Raw genomic sequence first — 11,190 nt, forward strand, 5'->3', positions numbered from 1 at the left:
GTAAACTGCAAAGCCTTATAGCAGACAGAACACAACTTTGGGTCACTGGGCAGGCTTGAAATTCTTTAAGATCTTAAAAAGACTAGCTGGCCAGGCTGGTGGTGGTGGTGGTGGTGGTGGTGGTGGTGGTGATTGCTTTTAATCCCAGCAGTAGGGATTAAAGTGAGGAGGCAGAGGTGGGCAGATTTCTGAGTCTACAGAGAGCACCCCTGTTTTGAAAAACCAAAAAAAGGAAAAAAAAACTGTAGAATGAGACTTTATGGTTGTAGTTCAGTTACTGGAAGATGGAAGCAGGCTGACTAAACACCAGGGTTAAATTCTCAGAAGAAAAGCCTTTTATGCCAGGTACGTTGATTCACACCTTTAATCTCAGCATTTGGAAGGCAAACTTCTTGAGTTTAAGGCTAGCTTGGTCTATATAGTGAACAGGTCTGTATAGAGGTCAGATGGGACCACATAGTGATATCCTTAAAATTAAAAAGAAAAATGCACTTCTGAGTTAAGGTTCGACATGGACAAGACTCTGGGGAGCTGTGACACTGTAGATGTAAAATTATTCTGGTCTACTTTTAGTCCTTAACTATTTATTGCTCACATCTTTGTCTGACCTAGTGCTATTTGGGGCAACCTGAATCAGTTCCTAGACAATGGTCATTCATCCCCGATATAAGCTTAATACCTTAGAGATTAATTGGCGAATCTGTGCAAGGTTGAAGATCTAAGTTAGGACTGCCCACATAAATGTTGGGCACAGGAGAGCAGCTCTAACCCAGAGCAGAGACAGATGGATTCCCGAGGCTTACTGACTGGCCAGCCAGTCTAGCTGAAAGTCATTAGTCAAAAACCTGTTTAAGGATGTAAGATGCGCGGGGCAGTGGTGGCTCACGCCTTTAATCCCAGCACTTGGGAGGCAGAGGCAGGTGGATTTCTGAGTGAGGCCAGCCTGGTCTACAGAGTGAGTTCTAGGACAGCCAGGGCTGTACAGAGAAACCCTGTCTCGAAGAAAGAAAGAAAGGATGTAAAATGCGTGAGAGAGTTGGCTCAGCACACAAAGACTTTTGCGTGTGACCTTAATTTGATTACAGAATTTATCTAAAGGTGATGGAGAACTGACTCCACAGAGTTGCTCTCTGATCTCTGATACACTTGGTCTGTGGGGCCTGGGAACACTGAAAAAAATTAGGACAAGAAACAAAGATGGAGATTGAAGACACTCTACCCATCTCAACCTCAGGCCTCCAAATGAGTACAAAGCATAAACTACAAACTCCCGGGCTGTAACAGATGGCCCAGTGTTTAAGTGCACTTTAAATCGGCGGGATGCAGGTCTTTAACCTCAGCAATGGCAGACAGGTCACCCACCGAATTAGAAGCCATCCTGGATTACTTGCCTAAAACAAAGCACTTGGTCTCTCAGAAGACGCAAGTTGGGTTGCTAGCACCCACATGAGGCGGTTGCTGCCCTGTAAACATAGCTTCAGGGGATCTGTCCAAACTTTTACGACAAAAGATGAGAGTTGCGCATGGTTGAAAAAGAACATTGCACACCAGCACGGGGTTAGACATCTGATTTCCAAGCAAGCATCCAGCGGGTGGTGATTTCTGACGTCATCCAATGGGCGCCGGAAGTGATTTCGCGCTGCCTAGGAAACAAGACGCGGCCCTGGCCAAACCTGGGACAGCCGCGCCCACCCTGGCGCCATGGAGCTTCCCTCAGGGCGCTGTGGGGATCCTCGCTCTTGTGAGGTCGAGTCGGACCCCGAGCCAGACCCGGACCCTGACGCTCAAGCTGAGGCCTACGTAGCCCGCGTGCTCACCCCGCCCAAACCTGGCCTGAACCCGCGGCGCTCGTCCCTGCAGTCCATGTTCTCCGCGTCCCTGGGCGTGCCGGAGCGAAAGGCTGCCTCCAAAGTCCCGACCGTGCGCCTGCCGGGCCTCCTGAGCCTTCCCCCGGAGCTGCTGCTGGAAATCTGTGCTTACTTGGATGCGCGGGTCGTGCTTCATGTCCTGCCGTGCGTGTGCCAAGCGCTGCACGACCTCGTGCGTGATCGTGTCACCTGGAGGCTACGCGCTCAACGCCGCGTACGCGCACCCTATCCAGTGGTGGAAGGTACGCACACCCTGGGAACAGGAACTCCTGCCCAGGTCAGGTTTGGGGTGGGAGAAAGACCTACCTGGCCTGTGGGTAGGCACAGCTTCTGGAGCAGACTTCGAGGCTGTCTCAGCTCTGCCTGGAGACAGACGAATTTTTAGGTGCTGCCTAATCCTTATTGACCACAAGACAGATACCTGGTTTCCTCAGGAAGTGCTCTAGACCTGGGATTTCTAAACTTAAAATTCAAAGATTCCCGGGTTTGCGCTTTGTTAGCACTGAGGCCCTAGCCCTGATGGGGACAACTCTCTCAGACTTCTTGGATTGTACTTGGAGTCAGAATAAATCCAGAGAATTCCCAGGCTTTGGAAACAGCTTGAGGCACAAGCAGCGACGAGTGTTGATCTAGGATCCATGAAGAAGAGGTTCTGAATTTCTAGACTTCCAAACCCTGAACTAGCCTTAGGGTTTAGGGATTGGGATCATTAGTATCAGTAATCTTTGTACTGGGCCTAGCCTGTTACCTTTTCTATTTTACTTTATTATTTTTTTTATTTTGGGACAGGTTCTCATGTAGCCCCAGGCTGGCCTTGTACTTCCGATCCTCCTTCCTTAGCCTTACAAGTGTTGGGCTAGCCTTGTCATCTTTGCATAGCTGGTATGCTATTCCTTCTGCCCTTGAGATCATTGATTTCTGGAGGAAAAGACAACTTGAAATTGATGATTTTGAGTTTCTGTTATTGTTTTTAAGGGTTGTATGGCTGGAACTCAGGGCTTTGGGTATGCTAGGTAAATGTCCCATCCTCCAGCGTGACTGACATATTGTTGAATCTGGTATTACTAGGTTCTTAGGCTCTTGATTCCTCTAATCTGGAAGAGTTTGATTCTGCAGACTGTTGGATTAGGGAGTTGACCTTCAACCTCTACTCAGATTTACAAACAGCTTTGATAAAACAGGTGCTTGGACCTCATCCAAACCATTGAATGGCTGATATGGGGTTTAGATTCTGACTTGGAAGTGGGGCAGAGCTACTAGGATACAAGCCAGGGCCCTGTACTTCTTAGGGAAGTTCTCTCCTGCCAAGCCATACTTTCCACCCCTTGGCGTCTGTGTCTTGGCTGTGGCTTCCTGGTTTATAGTTAGAAGTTTTAACCATTGTGTCCCTGGATCTGGGTCAGGTGGCTAAAGCCAGAAGGGTTGGTTAGTCTTGAGGCCCCTGGAGAGAATTGAGAGTGAGGTTGCTGTCACCTGGGCTAGGGTTTGAGAATGAAGCTAGGTTTCTTAGAGCTGGGGTATAATATTCCTAGTCCTGCATGGGAGATGGGATGTCAGGTAGCCCAAGGCAAGGCCAGGCTGTGCCTGCTTGCGGTAGCGGATAAGATCCACGCAGCATTCTGTCTAGGTCTGGGGAAGGCTGGGCTCCCTGGCAGCCAGGGCTGGACTCTTATCAGCTGATGCCCACTGACTATCCTGCTCATGGTACCCCACAGAGGAGAACTTTGACTGGCCAGCCGCCTGCATTGAGCTGGAACAGCACCTGGCCCGCTGGGCAGAGGATGGACAGCGGACTGAGTACTTCTGCCTGGCTGATGGTCACTTTGCTTCCATTGATGCAGTGCTGTTGCTCCAGGTGAGGGGAGCTGAGGTGGGAGGCCGAGAAGGCTAAGGGGTAAGGAACCTGACGGATGACTCCAGATTCGCCTTCCAGGGTGGGACACTGTGTCTGTCAGGCTCCCGGGATCGAAATGTCAACCTGTGGGACCTGCGGCATCTAGGGAAGGATTCCAGCCGAGTTCTGGTGAAGGCCTTGGGCACCCAGGGCAATAGCACACACAAGGTGAGCAATCTTGGGGGGTATAAAAACAATCTTGGAGGGGGCTGCAGTTGAGGAATTGGGTTTTGATGGCAGATTGCATAGACTCAACTCTACCTCCTACTGTTGGTGTAACTTTTGGTAAGTTCAGTTTTTACTGTCCAGTGGGTAGTTAGGATGAAGATGAAAATGGACTAAGTATTAATATGCATATGCCATAATTTTGGTCTTTGGCACACAATAGTTGCTCAATAAGTTGTCAGGTATATCTCAAGAGGTCGAGTGCAAATAGGTAGTAGTTATAAAGCTGTCACTGGGGATCAGCTGGCCTTCAGTATGACTGCTTTCATGAGAAGCGGCTGAGGAAGGACAGCTCTACGCACCGCCAAGGTGACCTGTGCCCATGACCAACAGACTGAGTGCTGTTCTAATGTCCACCGGGTGGGGGAACTCAACTTCTCTGTGCCCAAATTGCATCATTTATCAAACAGCCTATATCACAGTGCCTTCTCAAAGGGTTGGGCAGGGACTGTGTTGACCAGATGTCAACTCACTACATATAGTAACTGACGACAAGGTAGGAACTGGTTTTGTTTTTTGTTTGTTTGTTTGTTTTTTTAAATAAAAAAGGGAGGGCACGTGATTAGTTAGGTTCTGGAGAGGAAGCTGCAGCACTGTTGTTTTTGTTTTTTTAATTAAAACTTTATGTGTGGGGTGTTTTACCTGTCTGTGACCCAAGTGTACATCTGGTGCCCATGGAGGCCAAGAGAGGGCATTGGATCCCTTGGAACTAGAGTTACAGGTGACTGTGAGCCACCATGTAGGTGCTAGGAATCAAACCTGGGTCCTCTGAAGGCTCAGCCAGTTCTCTTAACTGTTGAGCCATCTCTCCAGCCCTGGAAGTTACATTCTTAATCCAGTTGTTTGAGGCTTCAAACTTGCATTAGTATGGGTTTCTGAAGACCTTGATTTAAATCTTGATGGCTTATGCTTGTAATACCAACACTCTCAGGAAGCTAAAGATAGAGGATTGTTCTGAGTTTGAAGCTAGCCTGAGCTACATAATAAGTTCCAGGCCAACCTGGACCACAGCATCAGACTGTTTCCAAGAGCAACAAGAACAAAAGCAGGCTATGAAGGACTGCCAGCGTGCAGCTCAGTGACAGAGCCCTTGTCTGGAGTCTGTTGAGGCTCTGGGTTTTATCCTAGCAAAAGAGGGGTTGGGGCACTCAGAGAGACCAAGAGGTCTCTCTAGATATGACTGGAGGTGTGTGTTCTTGTACCCAGGCCGTGACAGGCTTGTAGACTCCAATCCTAACCCCATACATGAGTGTTTGCTGTGAGTCCTCTGTCGCTGAGCTCCACTCTGGCAGTCCTCCATGGTCTGCTTTTGTTCTTGCTGCTCTTTGAAACAGTCTGGTGCTATAGTTGTCTGCCTCCTCCTTCTGACCCTTGGTTTTTGTCATCTGTGGGAAGAGATGATTACACAGTGTGGGAGTTATGTGTGTTACAGCAGTGCCTGTGGAAGGGGGCATAAGGGAGGAAGGCTGTTTGGCTTTGAGTAAATCTGTTCATCTGTTGGATCCTTCTCTGCACAAGTAGGAAGATCCAGGCTTCCTCTCTTGGGCTTTGGGAAGGAGAGAGCCATGAGCTTAAGAGCCCTTAAGGTAAGGAGTCTTATGTGACTGTTGTACCTGCTCCACAGGGCTGGGTCTGGTCGCTAGCAGCACAGGACCACCGTGTGTGCTCCGGCTCTTGGGACAGCACCGTGAAGCTGTGGGACATGGCAGCTGATGGGCAGCAGTTTGGAGAGATCAAGTGTGAGGGGGCCCGGGCAGGGGGCCTGGGTGGGTAGAGCCCTGCCCGGCCATCACCCCAGCCTTGTGTGCCGTGTGTCCCCAGGGGCAAAGCGGCAGTGCTGTGCCTCTCCTACCAACCTGATATCCTGGTGACTGGTACCTATGACAAGAAGGTGACCATCTATGATCCCAGAGGTGAGCCTTTAATCACAGTGCTTAGAAGGCAAAGAGAAGCAGATCTCTGAGCTCAAGATCAGCATGGTCTACATAGGAATCCCAGGCCAACTAGGGCTATGCAGTGGGATCCTGTCACTCTCTCTCACACACACACACACACACACACACACACACACACACACACACACACACACCAGAAGAAAGGCAACACAGCACAACAGAACAGAACATGAGGCTAGGGTGCATGGGCTGAAGAGATGGCTCAGCAATTAAGAGCACTGGGAGCCCTTGCAGAGGACCTGGGTTGAGTTGGGTTGGGTGGCTCACAACCCTCTCTGTAACTCCAGTTTAAGAGGGTCCATTGCCTTCCGGCCTCCACTGGCACTGTGTACATGCCATGCACAGACATGGATAGGGAAAACACCCAGACACATACAATAAAGAGAAATAGCAGACTCAAAACAAAACCATTGAGTCGTGTGAGAAAAGGAAGAGCACTGGTGGATGACACAAGCCTGTCTGCACTGTGTGCCTTTTCTGTGGTAGTGCGGCTTGCTTGTTCTGGAGTTTGATCCTTGTGCCTCCCTCACACTGGACAAGTGCTTTGTCCCTGAACTCTGTTCCCTTGTTCCTTTTTTCCTTTGAGACAGGCTTTCACTGTGTTGCCCAGGGTAGCCCCACTTTGAGACAGGCTTTCACTGTGTTGCCCAGGGTAGCCCCAGACTCACTCCCTGTATTAGCTGGCCTCTACCTATTATTTATTAATTCTGTCTCAGCCTCAGACGCTTGAGTAGCTGGGACTACAGGCCCGCACCGTGCGGACTGGTCTGGCTGATGATTAATCCCCTCCCCTGCCCGGTCCTGGGATGGAAGCCAAGGCCTTGTGCTTGCTAAGCTATTGCTTAGCTGCTAAACTGTATCCCCAGCCCAGCCTTGACTGAGTCAGTTGACTCCATGAAACTAAGGGACCCTGAGCTGGACTTAAGCTTGGTGGATAGCGCTTCGCTCTGTCTTGGGAGAAGCTGGTGGTGCTGGGGGCCGGGGGAGTGGGAAGGGGGGATGGAGTCGGGCCAGGAAAGGACAAAAGTCTGTAGGACCTAGATCCAGGTGGGGTATGAGGGGAGTGGTCAGTTGCCAGGTGAGAAGCTGAATGGGTGGAAGATTTTCCAAGGGGAGATGGTGGTCCTCAGGTGGGCCTAGAGTCTCCGTAGGGCTCTGATGTCCTCCGTCTTCCCTGGTCCGTCATCACATCGCAGCTGGCTTGGCCCTGGTGAAGAGCCGGAGGCTGCATTCAAGTGCTGTGCTAGCGGTGCTGGCCGACGACAGGCACATCATCTCAGGCAGTGAGGACCACAGTCTGGTGGTATTTGATCGCCGAGCCAATAGTGTCCTACAGCGGCTGCAGGTGGGCGACCCTTCCCTGTGTCTCAGAGGAGAAGTCCAGCCCAGTCTGCAATTCCTGGCCTACTTTATGCCTTGTCCTTCTTACAGCTGGACTCCTATCTGCTCTGCATGTCTTACCAGGAGCCCCAGCTCTGGGCAGGTGACAACCAGGGCCTGCTGCACGTCTTCGCCAACCGAGATGGTTGTTTCCAGCTTGTTCGGGTCTGCTAGGACCCCTGTCTGTGCCTCCCCTGTGACTCCCTGGGTGTGGAGGGCTAACCATGGGAGAACTCCACCTAAGTGTCACCCATCCTTTTTCTCCTAGTCCTTTGATGTGGGTCACCATTCTCAGATCACAGGAATCAAACACTCTCTGGGGACTTTGTATACAACATCTACTGACAAGACTATTCGGGTGAGAACACTGGCCCATGCAAACCCCACTCCCCCCAATTCACCATGGTACACACCCTGATCTGCCACTTGTTCCTGTCAGGTTCATGTGCCCACAGATCCACCTAGGACCATCTGTACCCGAAGCCACCACAACGTGTTAAATGGGGTAAGGTCTTGTCTTAATATAGCCTGGCCTATCAAGAACCCAGGCCATCCCCTAATTCCACTGTCACTGTTCCCCAGATCTGTGCTGAGGGCAATGTAGTGGTGGCTGCCTCTGGTGGCCTGTCATTGGAGGTCTGGAGGCTGCTGGCCTGAAGAGCTAGCTGGACATGACTGTGGATGGATGGATGTTGGTATATACTGCCTGCTGAGGCTGCACCGAGGCCTCTGCTTTGGAGGAACTTCCTGCTATTGGTGCTGCTTCTGCCCTGCTCCACAGACTTGGGGCACAGGAAGCCCTAGGGCTGGGCCCATAACTGTGCCTGTGGGGGTGACATTGTAGTTTTACTACCAAGGGGGCTATTCCCTACCTTCCACTCGTGGGTTTTGCTTTGTTTTGTTTTGTTGAGACAGGGTCCATGTAAGCAGGCTGGCCTCATACTCACTATGTGTTTCAGGCAGGCCTTGAATGCCTGATCCTCCTGCCTGAATCTCCCAAGCGCTGGGATTACAGGTATGACAGGCATGCTGCCATGCCTGCTGAATGACCCGTTCTGTTAGGATTTGGATATTTTTCCCCCACAGGAACGAAGAGAAATAAACCTACTGTACAATTGTTGGAAACTGGAGTGTGAGCTTTCTATGACTGGATGTCTGTGCCAGTTTGGGTTTGTAGGTGTGACTGAGTGGGTAGGAGGGGTAGCATGCCAGGACTGAGGTGCCTGCTGTTCTGTGTATGCATGCACTCAAGGACCATGGACATCTGCGTCTTAAGTCACTTACTCAGGTGTTGGTGGGCTGTGTGGCATGTAGACTCTGACTCAAATCCCCTGTAGGTATGTGGCAGGTGGCCATAGTGCAGGTCTCTTCATGCAGGGCTCTAGGTGCACAGATCTGTGCAGCTGTGACTGGAAATGGGCACAGGGAGAGAAATGATATGTGTGCACTGGTCCCCAGAGACCTGTGGGGCCCCTCAACCTTCCATTCAGTACACACAAACTGCAGCACAGGGGCTGTCGTTTTTTATTGAGGCCCTTCCGGTGGTATCCAGGGTAATAGGGGCAGTGGTGTTATCATGGGTTCAGAGGATAGCACAGGGTTTCTTTTCCTTAAAAGGGTTGGTGGCCGCTGGGATGCCCACAAGGAAGGGGTCGCTCTTGGCCTGCTCCGTGCAGAACTGCAGCAGATCTGTGGCTGCCTTGGAAACCTGCAGACCCCATCAAGTCAGCCCCTGCACAGCTGTGCCCACCCCACCCCCAGGCTTGTCCCAACCCTCACCTTTATGCGGTTGATGCCTGCTTCCATCCGCAGTTGCTCCACTGCCCGGCGGGCCTGTCCGATGTCACTGCCAATGGCCACCTTGCTGGACATCTGGGAGAAGGTGAGCAGGGCCGTGCAAGCCTGAGACTCCACGCTTCTGCAGCTCCTTCTAGGTCCCTGGCTACTCCTGGTTTAACACGCTTGGCTGCCTGCTCCAGCTTCACCTCCCCTACTCTGGCTCTCTCCCCAGTACTGACCTGGCTTCTTCAACCCCCTTCCCAGTCCCTGCAGAGACTTTGAAGCCAGGACCCAGGGAAATGTCACCAGTAACAACAGTGGCAGCTGCTGTGACAGAAGGGGTCTGGTCCCCAGGAGGCCCCATGGCTGCTTTGGTGTCACATGTTTCTTGGCTCCCCTGGGGGACTTGGCTGCATGCCTGAGGGATGTGGGACTCTGACTTGCTGGCTGGCTGTGGACTGTCCCCAGCAGACCTTCCTCCCTGCTCCCACCCCCTAAGGCTATATGTACCCTGAACTCCAAACTGTCTTTTTAGTAACTCTCCTCCGCTCCATTTTAAAATGTTAATGGGGTTTTGAGATGGTCTTGTAGCCCACGCTGACCTTGCCATCATGTTCCAGTCACTCTTGTGTCTTGTACATCTTAACCACATTCACTCCTAGACCCTTGGCATCCATCACCAAGACCTTCATCTCTCAGGCACTTCCATATCTGCCTCATGTACCATCACGTCAACCTTGAAGTGAAATTCTCAGGCTGGTTCCTGCTCTTATTGCTCACGCCTCCTGCCTTTCTCCCCAGCTCTGTCCGACTGGTCCAAACCAGTACAGTACCCTACGTGTCAGCTGCCAGCTTTTCTATGCCCTGCTTGATTCCTGGCTGGTTTGGATATTGTGGTGTCCACCTGTGATCCTGTCACTGTGGAGGATGGCTTGGCCTATAGAAGTAAGGCTCTATGTCACCAAAAACAACAAACAGTCTGGGGTGGAAGGTGGAGTGGGTGGCATCGTGTATATTCCAAGCTACTCCAGAAGCTGAGCTGCAAAGGTTGTTTACTGGGAGCCAGGATTTAGAGAGCAGCTTGGGCCACAGAAGGACCCTGTCAAGAAAATCAAGAGGATATCTCCTGTTGAAGCCTCTTGCAGTAAGCGCATCCTCTGCAGAGTCCACAGGTGCTGCTGCCAGACTACCTCTTGGAATTTCCTGTTATTTATATGATCAACACCGTTATTACTCGATAGGGGCTCTATCATTTAGACCGGTCTTCGACTGGTGGGCTAAGATGGCGCTGACTCATCTTGGGTAGCCAGCCTGGGTACTCCTCTCATAGCTAGCCCGTGTGTCCTCCTCCTCCCCTGTCCTTCAAGGGTTATCCTGACAAGTGCTATGTTCCTCTGTACCAGTGTTCACTCATTGTTCATTCTTTCATTCAACAGTACATTAGCCTGGCTGAGCTGCTACAGCCATAGACTGGACAGTATAAACCCCAGGAATTGTTGGCTGGAAATCTGAGGTCAAGGTTCTGGTTGTTGATTTCTCTAAAGACAATTGCTCCAGCAATCTCTTTTAAATTTTTATTTAAAATTTGCATTCATTATCCCAGCCCTTAGGAGTTAGAGGCAGGTTGATCTCTCACTGTGAGTTGAGGCTAGCCAGGTCTACATAATAAATTGCAGGCCAGTTGGTTACATAGTGAGACTGTCTTCAAAAAAAAAAAAAATATTGTGTGTGTTGCAGGGGGGGGGGGCAGGTTGCATCTGAATCGGGTCAGAGGACAACTTTCTGGGAACCTGTTGTAGCACATTGCTCTTGGAGATTGAACTCAAGTACCCAGGCCTCCTGACAAAGGGCTTTACCCAGTGAGTCATGGGTACCAGCCTGGAGGTCATCTTATTGCTGTGTCCCCACCTGCTCTTTCCCTCTGCATGCAAATCATGGTGTAAAACACCCAGTGTTTGTCTGAGCATAACAGCAATTGCTATCTTCATCAGAGGAGCCGTGGCTACCTTCATTGAACCTGTTCCCTATTCAAGTCACTTTCCCGTCCGGCATGCCACTCTCTCCTCATGTGTGTAGGTCTCCCCAGCCG

The 11,190-nt window shown here is 51.0% G+C and overlaps 2 protein-coding genes across 2 annotated transcripts; one reads left to right on the top strand and one right to left on the bottom strand.

Annotated features, from left to right (window-relative positions):
- The first annotated feature begins 232 nt into the window (after positions 1-232).
- Fbxw9 (F-box and WD repeat domain containing 9) lies at positions 233-8,447 on the top strand. The gene is made up of 10 exons (XM_034522742.3): positions 233-2,110; positions 3,584-3,723; positions 3,802-3,930; positions 5,612-5,724; positions 5,809-5,900; positions 7,139-7,287; positions 7,374-7,487; positions 7,591-7,680; positions 7,762-7,827; positions 7,905-8,447. Exons 1-10 carry the CDS (start codon positions 1,702-1,704, stop codon positions 7,977-7,979), a joined length of 1,377 nt encoding a protein of 458 aa, XP_034378633.1. The 5' UTR covers positions 233-1,701; the 3' UTR covers positions 7,980-8,447.
- Positions 8,448-8,844: 397 nt separating this feature from the next.
- On the bottom strand, positions 8,845-9,393 carry Gng14 (G protein subunit gamma 14). Its single transcript, XM_034522743.2, has 2 exons — positions 9,102-9,393; positions 8,845-9,030 (listed from the first exon to the last, which is right to left on the bottom strand). Exons 1-2 carry the CDS (start codon positions 9,192-9,194, stop codon positions 8,905-8,907), a joined length of 219 nt encoding a protein of 72 aa, XP_034378634.1. The 5' UTR covers positions 9,195-9,393; the 3' UTR covers positions 8,845-8,904.
- Positions 9,394-11,190: the final 1,797 nt, after the last annotated feature.

This window comes from Arvicanthis niloticus, chromosome 18 (genome assembly GCF_011762505.2).
Source record: "Arvicanthis niloticus isolate mArvNil1 chromosome 18, mArvNil1.pat.X, whole genome shotgun sequence".
Classification (NCBI taxonomy): domain Eukaryota; kingdom Metazoa; phylum Chordata; class Mammalia; order Rodentia; family Muridae; genus Arvicanthis; species Arvicanthis niloticus.